Consider the following 27,203-nt stretch of genomic DNA (forward strand, 5'->3'; position numbering starts at 1 on the left):
GCATTTAGAAGTCAGAGAACAAAGAACTCAGTAAAGATTTACTGAGCAGAGAGAACATTTAAGAGTCCTTTCTGAAACCAACTCACTCAGCATTTGATCTGTTGATTAGTTTTCCCTGACCACAAAATGAGTTCCTCTTATGGCAGTGATCACTACTGCCCCAGCAGTCCTAACATTTACAAACAATAGGCCAAAGCTTTAAGCTATGAACAAAACCTGAAATAAGCCAGATATTATCATTACACAAAATAAATCAAGAGCATTCAGTAATGTGTTTAGAAAAGTCGCCTGAATTCATTAGAATGCCATTTTGAGTTACAAAAGTGGGAAATTTTCATCTCGATAGTGCGAGAACATCCTCAGTACTGAACAGAACAACCTTTATTCCAAAGAGTGCTTGAAAATTGACCTTTAGTTCCACCAGTATGGAAGAGTTTAAAACAAAATAACAGAAAAGTGTAATTCTCAACTCATTTTCTGTTTATTACCTAAGCAAAATCAATATAGTATCTTATTCTCCTGTTCAGTATTTCATTTTTCATTTATTTTACTTGGCAGGTAGATTTACATTCAGGTCCTCTCAGAATTCATTTAATTTCACTTCTTATCCACTTTTCTCATGTGAGATAGTGGAAAAATGCCATCTCTCAAAACCCATGAACTCACTTAAATACAATCTCTCAAAATCTACAAAGAAAACTTCAATGATGAAGCGCATGACGAAGATGCATTCTTGTAATTACATTTTGCATTAGTAAATATAAGGCATTGACTTCTAGAATTACTCTAAAGCATTTTCCATTGTCTATTTTAAAAATTTTAAAGTAAAAATTAGAGAAAAATATTGAAAAAATAATTGGAATCAAAGTCTACCAGAATATGACCTCATAGTCATACAAGTGGATCTTATAGGTCTAAATTAAACTAATAAATGAGGAAAATGATTGTCAGATATGACTGCACCTATATCAAGTCAAGCAAAAAAAATCTCCTGCAGTGTTAAATGTATACTAATCAAGACAGAAAAATTAGTCCCAACTTATATTTAATTTCATGTTTAAATACTTCAAGCATATTAGATAATACATTTCTATATGTTATCATGTGATTTATATTTTATATTGATTTTTAAATTTAATATTTCAGTGTCTCCCCTCTTTGATGTCAAAAATATGCAACTGAAATTCTTTATTATTAAGGACAAAAAGCAATGTAAGCCATGCTGTGGTTAACCAAAGTATTTAATTTTATTTATTTTCCACTAGAACTAGAAATTATCTCATCCTGCCATTTCTTATTCATTCTCCTTCTGTGTCCATTTCCCATGCTCAGAACTAACACACCAGGATGGATATTAATGTATCTCAGTTGTTTCTTTATAAGTAGTATCTGTCAGCAAGTTAATTTCTCCCTCCCAGTGGAGCCAACAGGTCTTCAGGGACAGAAGGGTTAATTTTACACTTTTGAAAAGTTCTGGTATTTGCTGCTCACAAGTGTATCTATTTGTGAGCCAGCTACCTGAAAAAACATGTCCCTTAACAGTGAAATGCCATAAAACAGCAAAAGAAAAATAGCTTATGCTTCCTTTCTGATGCACTGTACCATGCATCATTTTATAAAACAGCCTGTAAACTGTAAAATCATGAAGTCCATCGTATCAAAATTGTCTCGTGACAGCTGTGACAGATGAGTGTGTGAAAGCAAGCAGAGTGCTGGAAGAAAGCGATCTTGTGGCATCACTCCTCTTCTTGTCTCCATTCTCCAATTTACACCAACCTAACAGATTTGTGTTAAATGAAGCAAGATTTTGCATTGATTTTCTAAAGAGTCAGAGCCCAGCCCAGCGTGCCTAAATGACCCCTTCCTTGCAAGCTAGGGAGAGAGGTCACCATGGAATAAATTCCCCAGCAGAGGAAAATAAAGGCAGGGTGGATGCTCCAGAAGGAATTTTGTTAGAACATTTGTAAGGACCTTTGAATAAGTATTGAGAGCGTATTTCAGAAATCTGTTCAAGCAGGATCAGATTCAAGCCACAATAGAAAATAGAAGCTGAAGTGCAAATAGTGATGTCAAAAGCATTCCATTCCTCTCTTTCTCCCTTTCCCTCCATTATTTCTATAGTTTAGTAAAACATTCCTGGACACACTGGCCAGACCAAGAAGATGCTCCTAAATTTAAGGAAACAGAATATGAGAGAAGATTTTTCTTCATCCTTAATTTCTTTAACACTTTTCTTCTAAAAGGTATTCTCTGCAAGTAGGTACATCAGGTTGGTAACACGATCCCTAACCTGCAAAGGTGTCAGCCACAAGAACACTCAGGCGGTATTACTGGGTCTGAATTCACTGACAATTCTACTTGCAGACAGCCATCAAAAGGTCACACTACATGTGGGTTTTTTTCTTTTCCATGAGGTCATGCTATAGCCAGGGAAAGTATCAACTGCATAAGGTTATTAGAAGTGGGATAGGTCTGAGAAGCTGAAAAGGTGGCCAGCAATTCGGCTACCTAGCAGATGTTATAGTTATTTTGGGGCTGTCATAGCACAGCTACAAGAAGAATGAAGCATGGGGCAAGATAGATGATCTAAACTGGATTCAGTTCTACATGGATTTCAATCCAGAAATATGACTGAATTATCTGTATGAGTATAATATTAGTGATAAGAACAAGCAGGGTCATGCCAGTGATGCACACCCTGTTCTGCTGGACGAGGAAAACACGGCCTGCAGGATGTGCACCTGTCTGACAAAGCACTTCAGGATGGGGCTGCTAAAGCAGGTGGACAAGTAATACATATAATCACATGGAGAAAGAAGCAAGATACAGGGAAAACATTATGGGGAAGAATATGCTGCTTGTTTTTCAGCATGCATGTATTCACATTTCTAAGAAGAAAAGCACCTTATGGGGAAGCAGGATTAAGTTCTCTTGCACACACTTTCAGAGCAGTCCAGGTCTACAACACAATGTGGTCCTTTCTATTTTAAATGGTATCTTGGTTATACATACGATCTTTTCTTGCAAGGCAAGAAGGCCAATCACCAAAACTGTGAGTTAAAAAAGTTCTGAAGCTTGCAGCCTCAGATCAATCTTCTAATTAATGAACACGGTGCAGTGCAGATGATCTTGCCTAAGCACACATGATAGAACTTGCCTAAGCACATATGCAGAAGTGCTCACCTAGAACCAGTTTGCCCCAGTGAGCCCTCAGCTCAGCACTGGTTGATACCAGCCCAGCCAAAGCAAGCACTGCTAGTGACACCCACTTCAGCTAGCCAGAAAATGTATGAAACTGCAGCAGAGGAATAATTAGGCTAAGTAACTATGCCGCCTTTCTTCTCGTCACACCAGCAATAAGAGTAAAGAGGGGACAGCCCACATGAGGACATCAAGATCCACTCAACAAAGGATGGATCTATTTTGGGTCACTGAGCTCACTTCACTGTAGCAAATTTTACCAGTTATGTGGAGGTCATTCTACAGCACATGATTTGGGTCTGTTTTATTAAAATTCTAATCTATGAGAACAAAGACAACAGAATGAAATGGAGCATTTGTTTATTATGTTTTGAGGAAGAAATGATCTCCCAGCAATGTATTTGTCTATTTTCTATTAAAGAACAGTTTAGAAAAATGTGTCATTGTAACAGAATAATCCTTTCTTTCCTCTTCTTATAACAACAGGAGGCAATCTTAACATGTCTCAGAAAATGCCAAACATGTATGATGAAAAAAAGTTCAGACTTTTCTCACAACCCTACAAATTCAAGACTGTTATTTGAATTATGAACTGTATACAGAGTTACAGTAGAGGTGACTTCACTTCCCCAGGCAGCCTAAAACAACAAGCTTAATAATAATAATAACAAAAAAAAAATAAATCTCAGGGGAAAGACACAGTTTATTTCTAAGCCTAGACTCTTCCAAACTGCACTTGGCAAGAAAGAGGTAAACTACTTCCCTGGTCCCTGCTGAAATTCCCTCCTATTTTTAAAATCATAAACAGCAATATAATAAAAGCTTTGTACTAGGAACTAAGAGTACCTATATCCTCCCCAAAGAATGTTCTGTACTTTTTTCTCCACGTTTCCCATTGTGACTGTTTAATCTGGTCTCATTTCTTCATATAAAACGTGCTCGAAGTTTTCATTACACCTTACTATAGCAGGTAAGATTCCTTTGCATTGCAAGACCACTGAGGCTTAATAAATACAAGAGATGGGCTGATTTAAGAAACGCAGCTGTTGACAGCTTTGCTCATTTTCTTTACCCTTCTTTTTGTACAGGGATGAATTTCATTACTTTGCAATACACAGGTATGTTTTTCAATATATAAAAGAGCTGATGCTGAAATAGCAGCTGCTACTGACTGTCAGCCTGAATTCCTCAGTGTTAAAGAAACTTGGGCTTTACATTTTCTAGATGTGACTCACTCAAACAATATTTAAACAGAAAAGTTTGTAAGCAGCAAAACAAAGACTAAATCAAAAACAAAGATCAAAAATAGGACAGGAGCATTAAGTGAACAGTAGGTACTGCTAAAACCTCTGAACATGTGGAGCTGTACATGACCAAGATGTAGTTCATAATAAAGGTAAATTCTAGCAGCATCTGAATGACAACAAGGATAAGATACTATACCTGAAAAGACATCAACGTTTATAAATATATGTTATTTTATGCTTAGGATTTGGTTTTGTAAATTATTGATTATAAAATTTATTTTGTAGAAGACATCAAATACTCTGACAGACAGGCTAACATCTGCCAACTCCACTTTGCTACACATAAAAGAATAATGAATGCCTCATATTTTTATAGCAACTCTAAAGCCCAATTTGGCACAAGAGTGAAGGGAAATTATTAAAATACAGGAAAATACAGTCTTCATAATCCCTGTAAATGAGAAACACTTATGTCAAGGGGTCTTAAGAGTTTATCCTCAGCTATAGGAGCAAACCAGCATTTAGTTTAATTTCAAGAATCTCTTTGAAAAACACCAGTTCCTGACAGTCTTTATCCAGTGTTGGCAGCCTCTGTAGCATTCTTTCACATGCCCAAGTCCATCAAAGCCGCTCATCAATCCCTGTTAGTAAGTGTCGTGCTCCAATAGTCACTACAGTTAAAAATAACATCTAGAGGGAAGAGAGAAGTACGTTTGGGCCACTTACAGAACAGTACAGTATTCTGTGTGAATTAGCCTTTAGAGAAGGAAAGTGATAAAGTTAACTTGAAAGACAGCAGCTGTAAGCCTGGCATTTGAAAATATGGCCTCAGGGGAATGAGGTTTCAGAAAAGAAAAGATAAGGTTTGGAGAAATAAAAGGTACGTAAGTCTAGTGACACAAAGATTCAAATGTTAGGAAAATCTTTTAGTACAGAAGTTAAAACATTATTTAAAAATAAATAATAATTATAGATTTTTTTTTTAAAAATTAAAAAATACAACTGGGGTAGATAGCTACTTAAGATTATAATTTTTCTGATGCAAGCCCCAGAAAGTTGCAGTGCTCACAATGCTGCCAGAAGTAAATAACAGTATCCACACTACACTCAAACCTGCCCAAGATGGAGTTCACGGCTCTGCCTTTTTTCTTTGACAGTGGACACTTGCGCTTCACAGAGACTCATCCAGGTGGCACTCAGTCAGAAGAGCTGGTTCAAATAACCCCACGGGTTCCAGCAACTTCCACATAAAACTCCTCCTGCCCACATCTTGGGTTTACTCAGAAAACTGACTTCAGGTCTCAGCACATGCTGTCTTCCGCCTCTTATGTGATTAGGGAAGCAGGGAACCAGGGGCTACTATTCCACAATTTGCAACCTAGTGAGTTATGTAACTTGCTGTAACAATCCTGATACACCATGGGGCGGGGGCCAGATCACACGCACATTGCCCCACCTGCCCTTCTGAAACTGGCTCCACAGCTTGCATACTGCACACATTTTCTAAATTGTAACAAAACAGAGCAGGTGACAAATACAAAAAAAATAAATAAATTACAAGCTGCCCATAGCATTACAGACTCAAGGCAAATGACAAAGGAACAGAGACAAAACCTGGATCAGTTCTGTCTTACTACTTTTCTCCAAAATGTCTGGACTTTTTCAGCGCCTTGAGATTCCTGCTACCAAAGCATGTAATCTCTACAGTATGAGTTTAAATGTACACAAATTTTTGCAAGAAGCATCTTTTTTTCTTCAAACATTTTACTTTTTCTCTGTAAAATGCCCATCAGATAAACTCAGGCTCCAGAAGTGGGCAAAGAAGTCAAGCCTTTTGAAAAATAAAAAGCAACCTAATGAAGTAATTCCTCAACTGCTCTCACTCAACCCAAAAAAATAACATTGTAAAAATAATCGGAGAAAAAACATTACAAGCCTCACACTGGAAAACTTTAAAACTAATTTTACATGGTACCAAGAGTAATTATAGCTTGACAACTAATAATCAAAAAAGTTTCTCGTTAATTTTGGAAACCATAACGTTCACCTCAAACTATACTAAATATACTTCATAAAAAACTCCATAAAAACTTCATGGACTCAGTCATTGCAGATGTTCTGCATCACTTGTATAAAATACTCTTTACTGTATATTTAGATATCTAACACTTTTTCATTTGGTGCCTCACCTCCTCTACTTGCAAAGCATTCTGTGGTCTGAATGTTCAAACTAATGACAATGCTTTTCATACAGAAAAACACTAAATCAAATAATATTTTTGTAGTCATTTCTTAAAACGTTAATTTGTTGATTTAACTATATTCTTAAAGCATCACTAATCTACACAATCAGCTTTTACATATTGTTGCTTAACCACACAGCAGCAATTCAATGGGATGTGCTTGTTTGCAAAGGAAAAGGCAGACTCTGCAAAATACTATGGTTTAAGCATCGAAGCTCATTTGCTCCAGAAGCTACTTAAATTCCTCTGACAGTTGCTCAGTAAATAACTTAATTACTTACGCTCTAATGGGCACAAATAGAACTATTTTAAGACTGTGAATGAGAGAATGGTCTACCAGAGCCAGACCCATTCACTTTTAAGACAAAAAATAACCTACTGTTGTAGCTATCATGTTTGTATTATTTTGCACTAATATTAACTGCCTAGAAAGCCATCAATAAACAACATCAACCATGTTATCTACTGGGAATCTTGAAATGCTAGTGATGTTTTTCTAAAAAAAACCCAACATTTAAATGCTATTCAAACTGTGAAATACTCAAACAAGTGAGACTGCTGTCCTTCTACTTACTTCAACAATTTCTGCTGCCTTGGCTCATTGCAACATGGAAAATTTCCCATATTTAGACAATGCTGTCCTTTAAGGCCCATTATTTGACCTTTAAATCACCATAATTTGCTCTCAGTAACTTTTAACCAAGATAAAAGTGAAGACTTATTAAAAAATGCTTCGTCTTATGGCATATCCTACCCAACTTCCATTTCAATGAAAAAGTCACTTCTGAAATGAGACACTATCTTCCGTTTGTAGAGCTGACTGCTGTAAAACGAACACTCTGACATGTCCATTTACCATTTTCACATTTTTAAAAATATAAGCAACCTGATGAGAAGCACTATTTCTGTACTTACTTTCTGTTAAATTTACAACATGAATCAATGTATGAGACAGACCAAATTTTTAGTACTATGTTCAATAACAGCAACTTTTAACATGGGGAAAAGACCTACAGGTCCGGCTCTATCTCAGATGGAGAAACTGAGAAGCAACATGATTACTCTAAGATTTATGTAATCTGATGTTAACAAAGCTCCAACATAACAGTTTTCTGAAATTTGCTCACAGAATAAATATTAACATTTTTCCAGAAAAACCCAGGATATGTGTATTACCTATAAAAAGTGTTTTTAATTACATGGAATTGAATATATTTAAGAACAAAAAAATTACTAGAAGTTTTTATCATAAAATTTGAGAAAATGATTACAATAGATGGAACCCCAAGGAAACATTTTGAGCATTAAACCTCTGCAATGTATCTGGCCACTGTGCTAAAAATCAACCTCATCCATCAGAGGCAAACAGTCTTATACTTCCCCTCCTGTTTACAAAAATTCAGTCAAGACCCCATGTATAGTTTTTCATTTTGTGAAGTCAGGATCAACATTTTGGGAAAAAACGCAGCTTGATCCCAGCTAACACAACCTAATATTGCTGGTCTTCACTACACAAATACATGAAACGAAGCACAGGGTAAGAAATGGATGTAGAGCAGAGCCAGCCCTATGGGGTGATGAAGAATTTAAATAGCATAATTTAGCAGTCAAAACAGAAATGCTTCTGAAACGTTATTGGGGAGATTCCAGCCTCTTCAAGGGAATCAAAGGCTCGAGTTCAATGTCAAAAAGCACACAAGTTTTTCTGAGGACACTGCCTTGGGAAGTCTACATGCCATATTTTACGTCATCTTTCAAAGATGACAGCTGTTTCACTGGAAGACTGAATGAACAAACCATTCATCAAGTGACTGACATTACAACAACCCTCAATAAGAATCCCATTTCCATGCATGAACTGGAGCATCACTACATTCTACGGTAAGTGTCAAAGTAAAAGTAAAAAGAGGCACATTGCCTGCAGCAAACAGAAATAAGGCAAAATGGAAATATTTTTAAATACACTATTTTCTTGAGAATTACAAGTTCCCCATGCTCATATACTGCTTACTAATGAAAAAAAAAACATTATTAATTGAACAGAAAGCAAACCATGTTCCATATTTTCACTGCCAGAGATAATATCTACATGTCATGTTTAAGAAGCTCCTTTTGGATGACGGGAAACTCTCAGACATACTGTTGCCTGAAACAGGCTGTATGAATAACCTACATACAGTGCAGCAAACCTGTACACATGTGTATATTCGTATATATAACCTGTGTATATGTGTATATTCTAAGCACAATATGTGCTTAGAATAAATCTACAGAACACTAAGACAAAAGTTAAAAGCAGCCAAAAATACCCTCTGATACAACAAAGTTGTCATAATACTGTGAACTTTTGAAATGGAAATGTGCTGCTGTGTCTCTGTAAGCTACATTACAGCTTCATCTCAGGAACAGGAAGCTCTTCCTTTAGATGGAAAATTGCACCAGAATCCCAAAAACAATAGTTAATTTCAGTATACTGGAGTACTAAAATGAAGTTGTGAGACTTCCTAAACTCCCTTCTTCCTTAAGACTAATCAAAATTCATGTTAAAAGTAGTCACTTTGGGAATGAAGAAGCAAAAATGAGAACTGGCTTTTCACCATCTTTGTGCCAAAGGCATGGGCTCTCATTCAGCACAAACTGAAGCTTTCTTTTATTTTTCTGTATTTCTCAGTAAATGTTTCCCTTATTTCTGCCAGTTGATTTAAGCCTTCCATACCACTGTCTGTCTTCAGCTGGAAATCCTTGCTTTTCTTACAAAAACAACTTGCTTTGTTTGGTTTATGCACATTAATCTATTTCATCTATGGTCCCAGCAGGCCCTTAGCCACCATTTTCTAAAAGATACTGGGTTTCTTGCATGTGGCTTAATTACCTAAAACTCATTAGCCAAAGAAGCAGAACTGACATTCAGTGCCACCACTTAAAGAGAAGTAGTCAGGATGTCAGATGTCTCACAAACCTTCCTCCACCCCGCTGCAAATGACATGATGTTACTGCTACTCTACAATAGATTGAGTAACGTTATTATGACCTAGTCTTTTTATTTTATTATAATTAATACTGCTGACATTTTTTACTGAGCTGGGACCATAAGAAAACAATTTTATGTGGCTGTAAAACTTTGCTAAAAGAGATGAAAGCACCTTGAAAGAAATAGAAGGGTCCACTTCTATCCCAAAACTTTTTTCTTGTCTTTTTCAGAAGAGTCCTATGCATATGGCTCACCCAAATGCAGTATGTGAAAAGCTCCTGGACCAAAAGACCTAGCCATGAATATAGAGAAACACAAGATACATTACAACACACAATCATCCCATTTGTTTTGCTCTTAAAGGCTGAAAATACTTATGCCTTGTCTTCACTTTTGATTTTTCATTTTAAGACTTGACTATCTATTTAGAAAGCTTGTAGACAGAGACAGAAAACTATGATGTTAGAACAGCCAAGCTACTGCAGAGTTGCAGTGATTTTGCTAGGGTTTTTCCTTCCTCTTTCAGACTTTACCAAATACAGTTACAGGAATTATTGTAGGTTTGTTTTTTTTTTTAAAGCTACGAAATATCTTGTATTAGAAATGCAACAATGAGACAATGTTGGACTGCTGAGTAATGAGAGTATTTTGAACAGAGAAGCTGCTGAATGTGTAAGCAGGGGATTTGGGTGATGCCAAAGGACGTGCAACAAATGTACAGAAAATGGGAGCTGGAGAAACTCCAGCGTAAGCACACCCCTAAAGGAAAACATCCTTTGGGCATGGGCTGGAATATAGACAGAATGAGTTAATAAAGCAGTGTAACGCTTCTAAATCACTGGCATCTCTTTTGCAGTATCAGATGATAACATCAGGAATTACTGGGGACATGGAAAACTCTTTGCATAGAAGGAGAGGATAGGATTCCTCTAAGATCTTAATATTAAAACAAAAACCTGCACTAGATGTTTATCAGTCGATTATTACAGTCGTCTGCTACAAACTCATGCTAGCAATGCATAAATCCCTACTGCTGGTGATACCTAACTGCAAACACAGCAGCAACACCATTTACTTTTTATGCCACTGATATTTGGAAGTAAGCACTTTCCCCTCCACAGCATAGCCCTCTCCATAGGGAGAAAGATATCCCCGCGTTTTTCTTAGTACCTCCGAAGCAATGAGTTGCAAGGTGTTTGTTGTCTGTTTCAGTTGTCTGCTTGTTCATGTGGCACAAGTCACTGTCTGGGTTGTCCTAAATGAGCACTAGAATGGTACAGAATCCCAGTCCATGGAAATGGATACAATATGCAAACTACTGTCAAGAGCAAGCTACAGCCTCAAGGCTGTCCCCAAGGCCACTCAAGACAGAAGGGAGGGAACTATACTTTATCATTCTTTACAAAAGAAAGGATGGAGTGACTTCATTTGCAGACACTACATGGGATTTGATAGGCCTTGAAAAGGTGTTGAACTAAGGAAAGTTAAAGTTCTCCTACGGAAAGGAAATTTACTCTTAAAAGGTTTGCTTTGGGGGTCAAATGATATTGACAGTTAGGAAGGAAACTAAAAATCTGTCAGGTTTACAGAGGCTGTTTCATGAGGGGAAAATTTTAGCAGATAAATATTGCTTGTATAGAGTTAGACAGAGCTAAGTAGACCTCTCCTGTACTGTATGACCTGATTCTTTAGTGCTGCCAGTTGGAATCTTTGGCCAAGCAGAGGTGTGAAATCTAAATAAAAATCTCTGCCCTTAAAGTACGTTTCATCAAGGAATATACTGCTTTGGGAAATCAAGGGGCTTATAACCAGAAGGTAGTATTTCAGGCTGGCAGAGAATCAAAATCTCCCTAAAACTTCAGGAAAATAGGAAGACATTGAAGAGTAACATGGTTTTATATTGATACAAGTCATAGTTATTGATATGAAATTGTAATGTAGCAAAATAATACATCTATTTTAAAATGCAGATACATAGTTTGTTTGTTGCAAAGGATATAGCCTACCTTTTATGTGGTATTGGCACTAGAAAGAAAAGATTAGTCAGAGTAACATTTCACTTGAGACCATGTACTTTTTGTCCAGTCTTCTGCACGTAGATTCACTAGATGACTGTTTCAGTAAAGGAAACAAGAAGGTTCTAATAAATACTGAGTTACTAACTGTCACACAAACTGTCTTTCCCATTTAGTGAAAATCATCTGTATGAAACTTCTTTGTTTCAGAGGACTGTCTCAGTAGTATATAATGAAATGAGAAGATAATCATATGCCAAAATCCACACAACTAAGTTCCCATTAGCTCAAAGTGCAGATGCTCTTGAAAAGTCCCCCAGATTTGTGGAGAAAGGAGAACATTCAGTTCTAACCTCACACAACAGATAGTAGGAATTATTAAAAAACAACAGTACAAGCCAAATGAGGAGAGGGATCCCCTGAAAATAGGCAGAACTCTGTGAAGGAAGGGAACAAGGGAACAGAAAGACATAGCCACTATTTTAATTTTGGCCCTCTTGCTCAGAAACCACCAAAGATGTAAAAGAGCACTAAATCTTGCTAGCAGTCTTCCTTAGAAGACTGTTAAGAATGACCAAACATTGACTGCTGCCAAACATTTCGAGAGTCATGTTTTGAGAAAGGATGGCCTCATTTCCTCCTGCTCACAGCCAAGATGTACTCCATCCAGAAAAAACAGAGCAATGCACCTACAAACTTAGGTCTGAAAGCCAGAAATTCCATGCTTGTGATGTGCTTTAGGATAAAGCTTTTATGAACGTGATCAAAACTCCCTGAAATATTACCTGCACAAGAAATCATGTGTGAAGTTTACGAGAGCAGGAAGAGGCTAATAATAGATAAAGCTCCAACTCAGACAAGACTAAATGGAAGAATAACTCCAAGTGCTACTTCTGTAAATACCACCCCCTCCAACTATGGTAGGTTATACCTACATTATGCCAGCACCAAGTACATACAAAAAACCCTGCCACAGGGAGGATGCTATATTTCATAATGCTAGGTCAGGACTACCTACTCTCAGTTTGCCACAGGCTGATCATTCATTATTTTATTCTCAGGTGAAAGTTTAATAAAAAGATAAAAATTTACACTGTACCTAAATGGTGAAACCTATTGCCAAAATATTATAAAAGCCATGAATTTAACAGTTTTAGAGAGACGAGATGATGACATGCATATAAATTGAAGAATATCATAGCATTTTCAAAAATCAAGACACAACTTCTTTTCCTTCAATAACTTCTTAAGTGAGAAATTGGCTTAATATTTGCAAAGCACTCTAAGACCAAAATGAGGCCCAATAACATCTGTGTAAGATCCTCACACCTTTCCCTGAAGCAGCACTACTGTCTGCTGACAGACCAAGTTAAATACAACTTCAGCACAATCCAATCTAAAAGACAGTCCAGGAGAAGAAAGAAGGTCAATATTCTGCTAATTCTTCTTTTCCAGTTTTTCAGAGAAGGGCAAATGTTTTGCTGGAAAGATGCTATAAGCCTTACCTTGAAGCCACAGAATGCTAAGCTAAGTTTTAGCTTGATAAAAGTAATCATCAAGATTCTGGCAGATCAGAATCATGCCAGAAAGTAAAATTACTGGATGCCACCAATTCAGTGGCAAGGCTATACACAGGGGAAAGAAAAAAAGAAAGAAAAAGGTTGCCTGGAGTATGTCAACAGTTGTCATCTCCACAAAAGACAAAAGTGAAAAATTCCAAAATTGTTTGGTGAGAGGTTGCAACTGCTATCATCACCAGGTTTTAGAAGCCATAGAGATAAACACTGTCTAAAATTAAAAGAAATGCTACAGCTATACTACTTCTCTGTTGAAATATTCCAAAATAACTTGCCAACCAAACCAGGTTTTTAATACACAACAGGTCCTTCAACAGAACAGAATTACAACAGTCTATTTTCAAAGATGCATTTTTTTGTTATGCCTTTATTGCAAAACATTTTGATTTCATATGCTGCTTTCACAGCCAAGACCTTACAAGAGATTGGTTAAAAAGCCTCCATATTTCCTTTTCTCTATTTAGAGACTAAAATTCTATATGGTTTTCAGAGAAGAAAATATCAGGAAAAATAACTGTGAAACCAGTGCTTTCTTCTGTCTTTTAATATAATTTTATATTACACAATAATAATTCCTAACTAAATGAAGATATTAAGATAATTATGTAGAGCAACAATTAGATTAATAAAGTCCCTAAACCAACATATGTATACATATACATGCTTTTGAGGGGATGAAAAAACATCTAGTTGTGCTGGAAAAAGTCTAAGGGAGCTGTTATGCTGGTGAAAAAGTTATGTGAAATAAATCCAGACATTCTAGTAGTCTCAATAAAGAAAACATCACACATCTGAAGGAGAGACAGTCTCAAAAAACTTCCAGGAAGTGAACTTTCTTGGCTCATGTGATCATGGAGTACTTGACAAGTTTCTGGCCTCCAGTAAACCAAATTTGGATTCTGAAGAGACTTGGATGTCACAGACATCCATTAGAATTAAGAAAAATAATTCCAATAAAAGCCTCATTAAAGACCACGAAAAGATTATTTAATGTACCACAGGATCAACCTTGTACTGGCAAGTAGACTGCAACTTCTGATGCCAAGGTCTAACAATTTGCATGTTCTGTCACAGGAAATACATATTTCCCCATTCTCTATTTCTTTTCTTTATTAAAAAGGGATGCTGTCTTGCAGTTGGCAATCTCAGCATTTGTCAACAAAAAAAAGAAACCATATTTGCAACATCTGCATTCAATACCATGCATCTGAATAATTGTAAAGCTGAATACAGAAAATAAATATAAATAAGTTTATTCTTTTTGAGAAATATAAGGAAAGGACTAAGTCTTAGATTTTTACGTGCTGAGTCAGCCACGCACTTCACTGAGGAGGATATCTGGTAAACAATTTCAAAGCCTTTGCCTCTGAAGAGACTGCATCAGACCCAATAGAGCTGCTTTAAAAATGGTTCCTAGTCAGCCTGACAGTCTGTTACTGCACTGGGACGTTATTTCAGAAAACTCTGCCGTGCCTGTGTAGTGCAATCATATTCTGATTGAAATGGCTTTTCCTTCTAGGAATGGCAATGTATAAACAATCACCTAACATTTTAACAATGTCCAAAGTTTTCAGCACAGCAGTACTTGGCAAGTATACCTCCTTTTTCTGAATGCTGTTATACACAAGAATCTTAAACTCCTGGATGTTCTCTATACAATGCAAAAAGTTAGTTTTGTATTCTTAGAGGAAATTTCCATTGAGCTTTCCCATATTTATTCTTGTTGGATGAAAGAACTGTTGTATTTCAGAAATAGAAATATTTCTTGGTAAGTAATCAAAATCTGTCATACGTATGTACATGCCTTATGCAACTGAAGAATTTTTTACTTTAGAAATTTAAATGATGGATAGAATCAAGAAGTGACCTAGTAGAGATTCTGAGAAAATGCTTTTAATGATAGTGTGAGCATTACAATAGAAGCAGAACCGCATTACATTCCCCCAAAGCTTCTTTCTATCTGTACAGGTCAAAATTCCTTCTCTGACCAAATCCCTAAAGGATCCTTTCTTCCCTCATCCTCCTCAGCAGTTAAGAAGACCAGAGAGACTGGTCTTCTAAATTATGTTTATGTTACAATGTGGTCTAGGTAGGTGCATGTTACAGATCTGCTATCAGATCTATACTGTTTACTTTTACAATACTACTCTTATCCATTAAACTGGCAGATTTAAAGCTAAATATTCAGAGTGAGTAATGCAATCTTGAGTTGAGTCTCAATATTAAAAACAAATGTCAGTTATACAGATGAGCTTCAAACCAGTGAATCAACTTAGTTTGCAGGCAGTTCTCTTGATAAATGATGCTTAATCAGACAGCTAAGCTGGTCAGCCATGAATGTTTATTCTAAAATTGCAAACTATTGCTTCAGGATGAAAACCTTTTCCTGAGCCACAGAGTCCTTCTGTGACTGTAAGCATATCCTGTGAGCCCATAAAGTCTTCTAAAAACATATACGGGAATCACAGAAGATGATCTCATTTAATGATTCCACGAGAAACCTGCTTTTTGGAGTCTGAATTAATTTTCTTATTCTTTGCCTCAAGAGATAACTTGTGAGCCAGGCTCTTCAAGCTCATTTCACAACACAAAGAAGTTTAACTGGATATTGAATATTGGAAAAAACCCTTATGGATGTAAACTAAATATGACACTGCCTTGCAAACTGCATTGGGATAAATATGATCTGCAGCAACTCAGTAATTATTAACTTACTGGCCTCCAAGTCTGTTTCTAATGGGATCTGTATTAAACTATGAAATAGCAAACATTTTCTGAGCTGTGGGGAGAGGCAGTATTAAAAATATTCTGAAATAAAAAAATCATTTTGAAAGAAAAATAGTCATTTATCTGTAAAGACTTATATATGAGTCAGCATAAAGCAGATACAGACAAGTCTCACAGATGACAATAACTTTTTTTTAAGGTATGATCAGATCATACCTTATTCCCTGACTGCAACTTCTTGAAAATAAAATCAATCAAAATGGTAAGACAATACAGCCCAGACTAAATCTTACCTCTTTTACTCCTTTTTGCCTTCTGAATATTAAATTTAATGTTTATATTTTCTTCTCCATCCATCTCATGAAGGATGTTATTTATGAGGTATGCTGGCATATATACGTTAACTGAGTCTAGAATGCAATTTCAAACTAACTTATATTGGTTGCTTTGCATAGCTGGTTCTGGAATAATATAGAAAAGGTTTTTCTGAGGAAAAAAAAACGTATCTCTGTAACAGCACAGTGGAAGATTGCATTGTAGATATTTTTCTTCAGTAGGAAAGAGTCTGTCAAAGATCACAGAACCACAGAATGATTTGGATTGCAAGGGACCTTAAAGATTATCTAATTCCAACCCTGCTGTGAAAGAGACATTGAGGTGCTGGAGCACCTGTCCAGAGAAGGGCCAAAGAACTGAAGGGTCTGGAGCACAAGTGGTGGGAGGAGTGGCTGAGGGAGCTGGGGTTGTTAAGCCCTGAGAAGACTCAGGGTGACCTTATTACTCTCTGCCTGAAAGGAGGTTGTAGCCAGGCAGGGGTTGGCCTCTTCTCACAGGCAGCTAAGATAAGAGGAAAATAAGGATATCCTTATATCCTTATAAGGATAAGAGGAAATAGTCTCAAGCTGTGCCAGGGAGTTATAGGTTAGACACCAGGAAGAACTTCTTCACTGAAAAGGTGGTTAAGCATTGGAACGGGCTGTCCAGGGAGGGACTGAAGTTGCCATCCCTGGAAAAGTTCAAGAAATGACTGGATGTGGCACTTAGTGCTATGGTTTAGTTAACATGGTGGTATACTGTCAAAAGTTGGACTCAATGACCTTGGAGGTCTTTCAAAAACTTAACAATTCCATGTCTCTAATTAAACCAGGTATTTTTCTCCACACATGCATCACTCTTCTAGGGAGAAAGGGAAAAGTATATGCATGGGCAGAGGTGCTCCTTGTGAAATATTTTATATGGCAATGAATATCAAAATATGGGGTAATGAGACCAGGGTAAGCAAAGACTTAATTTCCAGACACATTTAGCACTTCCTGGAAGGCAAATAAAATCACCATGGTGGTAAATACTGAGGTGGAAAAAGGAGATAACTTCTCTTAGTAAGGGAGGCACCTAAAAGCCACAGATCATTAAACAGGTTTAAATAAGGATTCTTGAGGTATTTTTGAACTTTTTAATGTGCACAGAAGAGGGAATTCTTGTTTTCTGCAGTTGACCAGATGGTCCTGACTCATTCTGTCAGCCACAAGGCCAAAATGATTTTCACATTAAGAACAAAACCTTGAAGCTCTCTCTCAAGTATCTCCTGTTGAAGAATTTTTAAGCAGTCATTTGTTCCCTTACATCTTGCAAGCTTCTTACTTTTGATCAATGCCTTCATTGTAAAAAATCTATTTCTGTTAACAGAGCTACGCACATGCAGCTCATTTCTCTCTTTCTTTGCCAGAAAAACTCTGCAGAAGGCTCCAAAGTGTTCCAGATTGCACGTGAAGTCAGTGATATACACAACGTTCTCAAACAGCAACCACCATAAATCTCAAACTCTGTGAGTTGATGTTCAAGAGGCAGACTGAAACAGGAATGTCTATCCTTCTTTTATACCACTTCCTCATCATTCTATTAATATAGATATTGTATACAGAATAAAAGCACTCCAGTAACCAACCTATGAAGCAAGAAATTATTAAGCAGTGAAACAGGTACTTTGATGATTTTTGATAATTTTTAAGATATCAGTAGGTACATATGTAATGCATCCTTAGTTTGTATACATACTGTTTTTACACACACACATATATATGTGTGTATGTATAAAATACAACATATTTATATAGTTTATATGAATTTGTAACAATAATAATAATAATAATTTATATATTTATAATATTTATATAGGCAAAAGTCTGTGCTTTTCAAGTTTCTAAGACAAATCTAAAACTAAAGTTCCATTCTTCTCCAGTGTTCTAGTATGCAGCTAGGATTCTAAAAGTATAATAGTTACACTATACAGTATAATACAGTACATATAGTATGCAATTTAATAGTTATAATCAGTTAATTAGATTAAAATATATTTATGTTTTATTGCAATTCAACCAACCACTTGCCTTCTTACTGATAAGAAATGCACAAATTATTGTTTAATGTATACCAAAGTGTAGCTTGAATTATCTCAATTATTGCAGTTTTGGCTTACATGCAGCTGTTAGAAAACCCCTGCAGAAATCTGCCAGGAGGAAAAAAGATACAATTACTTTTATTTGAAGTATAAACTTACATACCTTGGCCTCCGGAATGCTAAGCCATATTGTTGGCAAGCTAGTCCCACGGTGGGAGTATAAACAATAGGCATGAACCTCTCAATGTCAGAAGCCAGCACTTTATAGAAAAGCTTTTCATTTCGATCCTGGAGACTCATTAGCAGCATGTATCTGTGGAGAATTACATATAATTAGACAGAAATCAAGGGAACACAAAGTAGATTTAGAAATATACTGGTGTTTGGATAATTAAAATTATGTTTGTTCTATAACAGCCTCTCTCTTATTGACAATATTTAAATTATTCCTAGTCTTAATAGCACAAATGGTTCAGACACAAAGCATAACAAACTGGTTGAGACAAAGAACCTGAAACCATCACAAAGTTGTCAAGTGCTACATACTCAGGAAGCTAATCCCTCTCAGGTATAAAACACTGTGCTGCAACTGAGGATTTGGTCTGTCAGAACCTTATCTGTGTACATCAATTGTTCCACTTGAAATGAGACCAGCATTAAATGTAACCTAAACAAGCTTACTCACTTGCCCGAAGAAAACAGAACTAAAAATATTAAGCTTTGCATGCTCTTTCCTCAATAGATATTTATCTTAAATCCAGACCAATACTGCAAATAAATACTGAAAAACAAAGCTTTTGAAAACAAAGCATACACACATGGCCTTCCATCCATTAAGTCTGTTTGATATGAAATCTGCAATGTTATATCTCCTAATTAAAACAAATTTTGAGGAAGTTCAATATTTATTGAAAAAGAAAACCAATGAGAAAAAAAGAATCTTATAAATAAGAGTGAAAAAAATGTTTAGCTTGACCTACTTTTGACTGCCATCACTCTTACACTGAATAATTACAGTACTCTTTCAAGATACCAATCAGCAAGCCAAATTGCAGTGCTGAGCGTGACAAATGATACGAGTCTATGAGTGACTTCAAGTTATTCCAGTTCACATAACTCTGTCACTAAGCGTGAACACTTAAATTTTAGGAATTTAGTTGTCTTAAACCTTACCTGTCTTATTCACTAGTTTTAGCAATGTTAAGTATTGCTGTAAAAATTAAGTAGTCTTTCATATTAATAGGTATACACAAAATCGTTAACTTATGTATACAATTTATGTAGGTTGGTTTGTTTTTTTTAAATTTGCAACCGATTACTAATTACTCACACTCAAGAAGTTAAATATGCCCATCATTTTATTACACAAGACTCCAAAACTCTGGAGATTTGTGTACTTAAATATTATTCATGCAAACTTTCTTTCTGCATACTTAGGCATCACATGCCCCAATGAAATCAAACTCATTCTTTAGGAAGACACAAATATGGTCAGGTAACCACTGGACAAAGAACTTAGTAAATCTGAATGCATCCCGTTCAAGCTTAGCTCACCTATCCCTGTATATCAGGGAAGCATTTTTTGGGGATCTGTAATGTAAACCTTTAACGAGCACTATGAGCAAGGCAAGTGAAGCCAGTTTGGCAGTTGGTGACTGTAATGAGGTGACAGAAATGAGACAAAGCAATATCCCTGACCCTGTGTCATGAAGGGTGTTTTAAACCCTAAACAGATAAAGATCTAGAAAACAAAAAGTTGCATTTGTTCTCTAAATACCATAACCGTGAGGCAATCGGAACCACTTTCCATCTCACACATTGGTTTTGCATGTTCTCCAAGTTAAATTATATCCTGCCCTTGTAGTCCTCAGTGACAAATATAAATACATACATACTAATCTTCTTTCATATTATTACATTTCCCTATAGCTGTTCATTTTCCCAGTATTTCATTATGATATAGCATATATTTCAATGTCCTTGAATTCTCAGAGCACTTTCTTTATTAACAACTTTCTCCTGAGGATGACTACCCCAACACTTATCTTGAAATACAAGTTCTTGCTCATGTAGTTGTGAATAAACATGAAGACATTCCTTTTGTTTTCAGAGAACATTTAAAGCGATGTTAGAGAATATCATGCTTATTTTTGGCTCCCACTCTATATGGACACTGCAAGCACCATGTGAGCCACAGCATCATCCCAAAGCAGTCCCCAGTATTTTCTTTTTTTATCACTTTCTTTTAAAATGAGTTGCGGCTACTTAAAGAGCACGAAATACCTTTCTTATTAATCAGATCAAGCCTAGATTTTAAACAGGGTAAAGAAATCTTTTTTACAGAAGAAATGAAAAGCATAATGAAAAAAAAAAAAGGCTTCCTCAGGGGTTTTAAAGTGCAAACCTGTTTGTTAAAACTCTCCACTTAGTTTTTACTGTCCTATAGGATTAAACTGGGGTTTTACTTATTTATATTTATCATTCCACTTTTATATTTATGATATACTAAAGAACTTGCAAAAGGAGTAATTGCATTCTACTTATATTTTTAAATATTGCATACTTGATCATATCTACATCAGTATAAGAAATACTATTAAAAAGTAAAAAATATTTCTCAAGAAGTGTAATTTTTATCAGAAGGTTACTTTTTCAGTGGCAGGTATATGTCTTCTTTCTCAACATTGTAATTTGCTTAGTTAAGGGTATCAGATTTCTCAAAAATTCTTTCTAAATGAGAAAACCGAAAGTGCTTCATACTCAATGTGGGGCTGTTTATAATACATTAGACAACAAGTATGCATCTTTTAGTAATATCCAAGTATCTACACAACTAAAAGCATTAAGTGCTTTTCAGCATTGTATTAAAAAAATGTATTTAAAATTCAGTATTTAATGGAATATTTTACTGAAGCCCACACTTAACTGAAAACATAATGAAAACAAGCAATAAAACAGTGAAAACAACCATTTGTGCCATAAAAAGGGAGAAAAATATTATCTGTCCTCAGACAAGGAGTCATGAATGAAGATTTCAGGGAAGAGTTTCAGAGGGAAAAAATCCAAGGTCTGGCAAGTCATACAGAGGAGACTGCCAAGCATTCAAATTTCAGTGTGTCACTCTGCCACCCCTTGCCCTTACTTCACCTAAGAATGTTTCATACTAGTCTGCTATTATGAAGGTAATTAAATACAGTAGAAACAAAAGGATATAAACCACATATCATCCAAAACCAAAAAGAAAACTGATAGAACTAGCAGACAGTTACTAATAATTTCTTAGGATAACTGGCCCAACTATCACTGGCATACACTCTACATGGCAAAATGGATACGTGTAAACAGAACAAATGCCACACTTTTTTGCTCTGATCTTAAAAAATATTAGAGTAAATAAAGAAAGTGAGAAGAAAGGCTATAATTTTTAACCTGTGTAAGACACTTAGCTCTATTTCTCTGCATCACCAGTATCTATTTAAAAATTATTTAAAGACAGGGAACTTTTAAGAAAAAAAACAAAGTAAGATGGCCTTCTCTGGAAAAGCGATTTGATGGCCCCCTCCTAATGTTAACATATCCAGTGTAACATTTTACAGTGTGACTTTTTGAAGAAAGAGAAGCTCAGGCAGAAGATGTCACCGTGCCAGGAGCAACAATTTCAGTATCAATACAGAGCAAGAAGAAAGACAATTAAGAACATACAGGGGAGAAAAAAAAATAAATTACTTGCAGAATCCAACACAGCTTTTCCAAATTAAGTTAACGGAATAGAATTTTTTCCTCTTATTGGTGTCCCTTTTGCCAAGCGTACCAGGCAATTGATTTGCTGCTGTTCCACATTCATTTTGTGTATGAACTTCTGGTATTTCAGAATACAATTTCATGCCACAGGTTTGCAACGGCTTAGAGCAGTGCCAAAACATGTCATGCCATGGTACTAGCTATCAACTTGGCTTCATGAATTTACACACACCCACTTCCCAAGCAAAACCAGGCCAATCCTGCCAATGTAAGATGCTGTCGTACATAGCATTTATGTTCCATCAGATGATAGCCTTCTGTTTAAGGTATTAACAATGAAGGTAATTTAATTTAAAATTAAAATTTAAAAATTAAAAAATAAGGTAATTTCTGCAATATCTAAATGTCTGTACTTAAACCTTTGTATTTGGATGTAACACACACGTATACACCTACTGCCAAGCTGTAGAAGAAAAACAACAGCCTCCCTTCATCTCTTTTCAATCGCTGTTTCTATGGGAGCAAAGATTATGCCAGATGCATGCTGCAAGAAACATGGGGGTTTTCCTGGAATTAGGACATTTACAGTCAGTAGAAGACAATAACTGCATGCTCTTATACAAGATTGTCCCTGAGCACCTGCCTTTACATGGAGCACTTGAGATTTCAAGTTCCAGTTCAAAGTTTCTGACATTGTTCATGAGAGAAGAGATTCGAGGAGTAATTGTGGCAGGATCACATTCACTCTTTAAAATTCTTTGATACAAGTATAAATATAGGAAACCAGAGGGGGACTGAGCTCACCACATGTAATGCACATGTTCTCCAAGCAGGCTCTTTACTGACATACTCCAATTAAATTGTCAGACACTTGACTTATAAACACACCTGCAAATCACATTTTGCACATGCAAATTTCTGCACACTCAATTCAGAGAAGATTTTTATCTGCAAAGGAGCCCAAGATGTCAATGTTTACAGACTTAAAAACAAGTATCTTCTTCATGCAAATGTTACCAAGTCTTTCCATCAGTGCTCTTAAATGTAGACCTATGCATGTAACTAAGTTTTATTTTGCTAAAAAATAGAGAAAACATCACAGCTATATAAAGACCCAATAATACATGAGGAGAGTATTTTTTAATCAAAACATGCATGGCATGAATAGTCAATTGAAATCTGCTAGGTGTTCAGACAGAGTATAAATAAGATTTCTTAAAGAAAAAAATTCAGTTTAGGGGGTACTTGTGGATTTATATAATTTAATATTCCTAAGGGACAATCTGACTTAATTTACGCAATTTGCATTGATCCAACATTATGCCTGCAAACTTGTTTCTTAAGTACTATGGACTTGTGTTATGAAAGCATACACTAGCTCAGGTTGGAAAGGGACCTCTGGAGACTGCCTAATCTGATCCCCTGCTCAAAGCAGAGTCAGCTAGAGCAGTTTGCCCAGGCCCACGTTCAGTTAGATGAACTGAAAACAACTCCCATGGATGGAGACACCACAACAGAGTCTCTAGCATTACAAATGGGCCCATAGTATTTATTCACACTGTAAGGAAAGGAGAAGATTCAAATGCCTGGACCAAAAATTACAGCTGATAGATAGCACAGACACACTTACAGAATAAAACTGAGAAATAAACACAGCTATACACTTTTTTCCTGTGTTAATTACTAAGATCTTATTTGAAGTATTCTGACTAGTGGACACATTAGTGAGAAAAAACCCTAACTTGTAATAGTTGCAAGATTTTTCTGTGAATGGAAGACTTGCTAGTTTTCTCAGTTGAACTGTATAGCTAAAACTGAATTAACAAGAATAAATCTGTGCTGCAAAGCTGCACGATACAATATAACCTTTATACTAAAGCAGGCATTATAATAACTGACTTTATAGTATAAAATGGCAAGCTACAGTCTAGTGTTCCAGACACATGGGTGGAATAATTTAATGTTAGCGCTTCTGTTTTACAGATGTCTGGTCACAGGAGCAGGAAACAAATTTCTTTCTTACTCAGCTATGTATTTGAAAAAGAGAAAACGCCAAAGAAGACTCATGGGTGGGAAAGAAGGACATCAAGTTTTTGTTTAATTAAGTATTTACAGATCTTAATGTCAACAGGGGTAGTTTTGGAAAAAAATTATCTGAAGCAAATGGCTTCTGGAAAACCTTTTGTTTACATTTATTTTTAACCATATTATATTTCTTTATACTTTTGTATTATTTGTATCTATCATACATGGATAAGATATGCTTTAAAAAATTTCCTTCCCCACGCTCAAGACAGACAGATTTGTTTCCTTTTTTTTTTTTTGACATAATAAAGATAGCTGCAAAGTATTCCCACAATACTTGGAGACAGTAATTTTTATTTAATTATTCCCACTGCAATCAAAACTTCAGCATTCAGTGTTTTATTGCAGTTCAAAAGGCACATTAAAACTTTGAATGCAAAGTTTTAATACTCTGTCATTTAAAACTGATAGTTAATTCTTTCTTCCTTTCCTGAAGAAATTTTTCATTTTGGCAAAAAGCTGCTTGAATATCCACAATTTTTTCCTAAAAAAAAATAAAAACTTTATTTTAAGAAATAATTAAGAAATACAGTGTTTTAAGAAATTCTGCTAATCTCCTTTTGGCTGTTGAATCACTAGACCTGTGACATTCTATCTGTGATATTTTGAGAAGCAGGAGTGTTTTTATGCTATGACCTGAAGAAAGTGCAGAATTTTTTCGTAGTTAAAAAACACACACAACAATGGGGTAAAGACCTTTTTTCTTCTGGTTATCAAGTTATAGGTGAAGAGAAATTAAAGCAATCCAAGCTGAAACAAACAGTTGGAACTGACTCAAATGTCCTTAAACACATGAAACTAGGAGCTGTATCATGAAGGCACTACCTCATGGCAGAGTTAAGGAGGAGATGGGGACAGAAGGACAGAGAAAGTTTTCTCCTATGGTAATATCAATGGTTGAATCAGAGAGCTTAATGAAATTTTAAACTTTCCTATATGCAAGAACTCAGACTCATTCTAGCCTGGGAAGCTACTACTCTGTGATAATAACTGATAATGGCCTTCCTGAGAGCACTGGAGAACAGTTAACCTACAAAAGACAACACAATTGCAAGCTCTTCTGCAAGGAAGGCTGGCCTCATCCTATTCTGACTCCGTAAGAAACAAAGGTTGTGGCAACTTTAAATTATAAAAAAGCCTTGTCACCAACAGATGGGCACCTAGAAGCCATGTATTACATACTGATGGAAAGACATCCCACAACAGAGGAGAGCGTGGCAAAGGAGGAAGACATGAAGAGTGTTTTGTTCTAGAGCCTTTTAAATACAGTTATTTAAGGAAAAAAATTTAGTATTCGTAAATATTTAAAGCCCTTCCCAGATTTTTTTCCTTAAAAATACCCAAGTGCAGCAACACAATGTTACATATTAGTTGCATTAGTTACATTTTACAAATTTATTATGTTTTGATGGATATGTATCCATATGCATGTTAAGTCATTACTTTTAGTTTCACATGAATCATTTACTTCTGGCGACCTTTGTATCAAAGAAAATTCATGTGAACAGCTCTGGAAGACTGCAATTTTAAAGTAGGAATTGATTATTTAAAGAAAGCTTCCAGCAAAAATATGTATTTAGCTTAAGGATTCCCAATAATCAACAACCACAGAAAAACTACTGAAAAAATATTCATAAATTTCATCTGTACTACCATACAAAAAAAAAAAGTGACTTGGGAATTGGTGAGTAGGACAAAGTTTCATAGCCATACTTTACCTGTCTAGGTCACATGTCAGCCTTTCAAAATTCTTTAGGATTGTATAAACCTGAGCATCTTGACCAAGAAAGCAAGGTGGCAATAATCCATGAATATTCAATTGTTGCCTCTCCTCCAAGGTAAAAGCCATGCCCTGAAAAACAAAAATAAAAAACACATATAGATATATAAATGAGATAATTAATTTAAGAAAACTTCTGCAGTGTATCATAGCCTGGGTAAAATCAGCATCATAAAATCTATTTAAAATTAAACAGAACTTAGAATTGTGCAATTATTTTGGGAAAAGGTTTTATTGAGCCATAAGAAGACAGGCCTGCACAGACAAAATCACTCCATCCCAGCACAGAACAAGTTAACGCCTCCTGACACCACAAGAGCACCACCTGCAAAATTGCTAAGTTACAACTGAAGAAGAAAGCAGCCATATATTCACTCCACTCATTTTTCTGCTTTCTAATGAGGTCGATCTGCCTAAAACATCTTCAGAAATTACTCAAGCTATTGTAAGAAAGATGGTGCCTTTACAGCTGTGGGTTTAGCATACCAGCATCACACACTCTGGCTGCTGTAGTTTTATTCTGCTGTGGTAGCTACAGCCAGGCAGGACTGATGGACAGGATGAGACCTTCGACAGCTTTAGGGGATAAGAAGAAAAGTCAGAGGAGTTTCTTCTAGACAGGAAATGGATGCATTTGTTTCTCACTACAGCCCCTGGCCGCCAGCTCCACTGACAGGTTGCAGCTCTCCTTGAGCACCATTCCACCTGCACTTGTTCTGCTCCACAGCCAATCCTGGTTGATCTGCTCTTGTCTTTGAGGCCTCTCGTAGGTTAACACTAGAACTGTCTGTATCTCTGCAATATGCTTATGTAGCTTAAGCATAATCTAAAGCTCATGCAGTAGAGGTTAGGTAGCATGTATTACCCTACCAAGAAGATATCTGTGTGTGTATACACATGTAAAGAAGCTATTAGAAAGCTGCCCAATATTCAATATCAATGATACAACTACATAAAAAAATACTGTTCCTTATACAAAAAAAATACTTGAGAAAACACCTTGAGATCTAACAAAGAGAAAAACTAGTAACATAGTGTTTCTGCATTAATTCTTCTGTGAAGAATAAGTACTACTGAGGTATTTTTAATACCACTTCTATAAGCAGACTGTTAAAATGTCTTTGTTTAGCTGGGTCAACAAATGACAGGAAAAAAACAGGGAAAACAAGAGCATAAATACAAAACGCTTCCTTCAGTCTACATTTTCACTACTCTTGT

General features: G+C 35.9%; 1 protein-coding gene across 2 annotated transcripts in view; it reads right to left on the reverse strand.

Moving 5' to 3' along the window:
• ME1 (malic enzyme 1) overlaps nt 1-27,203 on the reverse strand; it is a 153,552-nt gene that overhangs the window by 87,125 nt on the left and 39,224 nt on the right. For both annotated transcript variants that reach the window (XM_086876440.1, XM_086876441.1), the window contains exons 2-3: nt 25,924-26,057; nt 18,543-18,692 (exon numbers count right to left, since the gene is read on the reverse strand). In XM_086876440.1, coding sequence (XP_086732566.1) covers nt 18,543-18,692; nt 25,924-26,057 — 284 coding nt within the window. The remainder of the gene's footprint in view (nt 1-18,542; nt 18,693-25,923; nt 26,058-27,203) is intronic.

Source organism: Cyanistes caeruleus, chromosome 2 (genome assembly GCF_971803275.1).
Source record: "Cyanistes caeruleus chromosome 2, bCyaCae1.hap1.1, whole genome shotgun sequence".
NCBI classification, from domain to species: Eukaryota; Metazoa; Chordata; class Aves; order Passeriformes; family Paridae; genus Cyanistes; species Cyanistes caeruleus.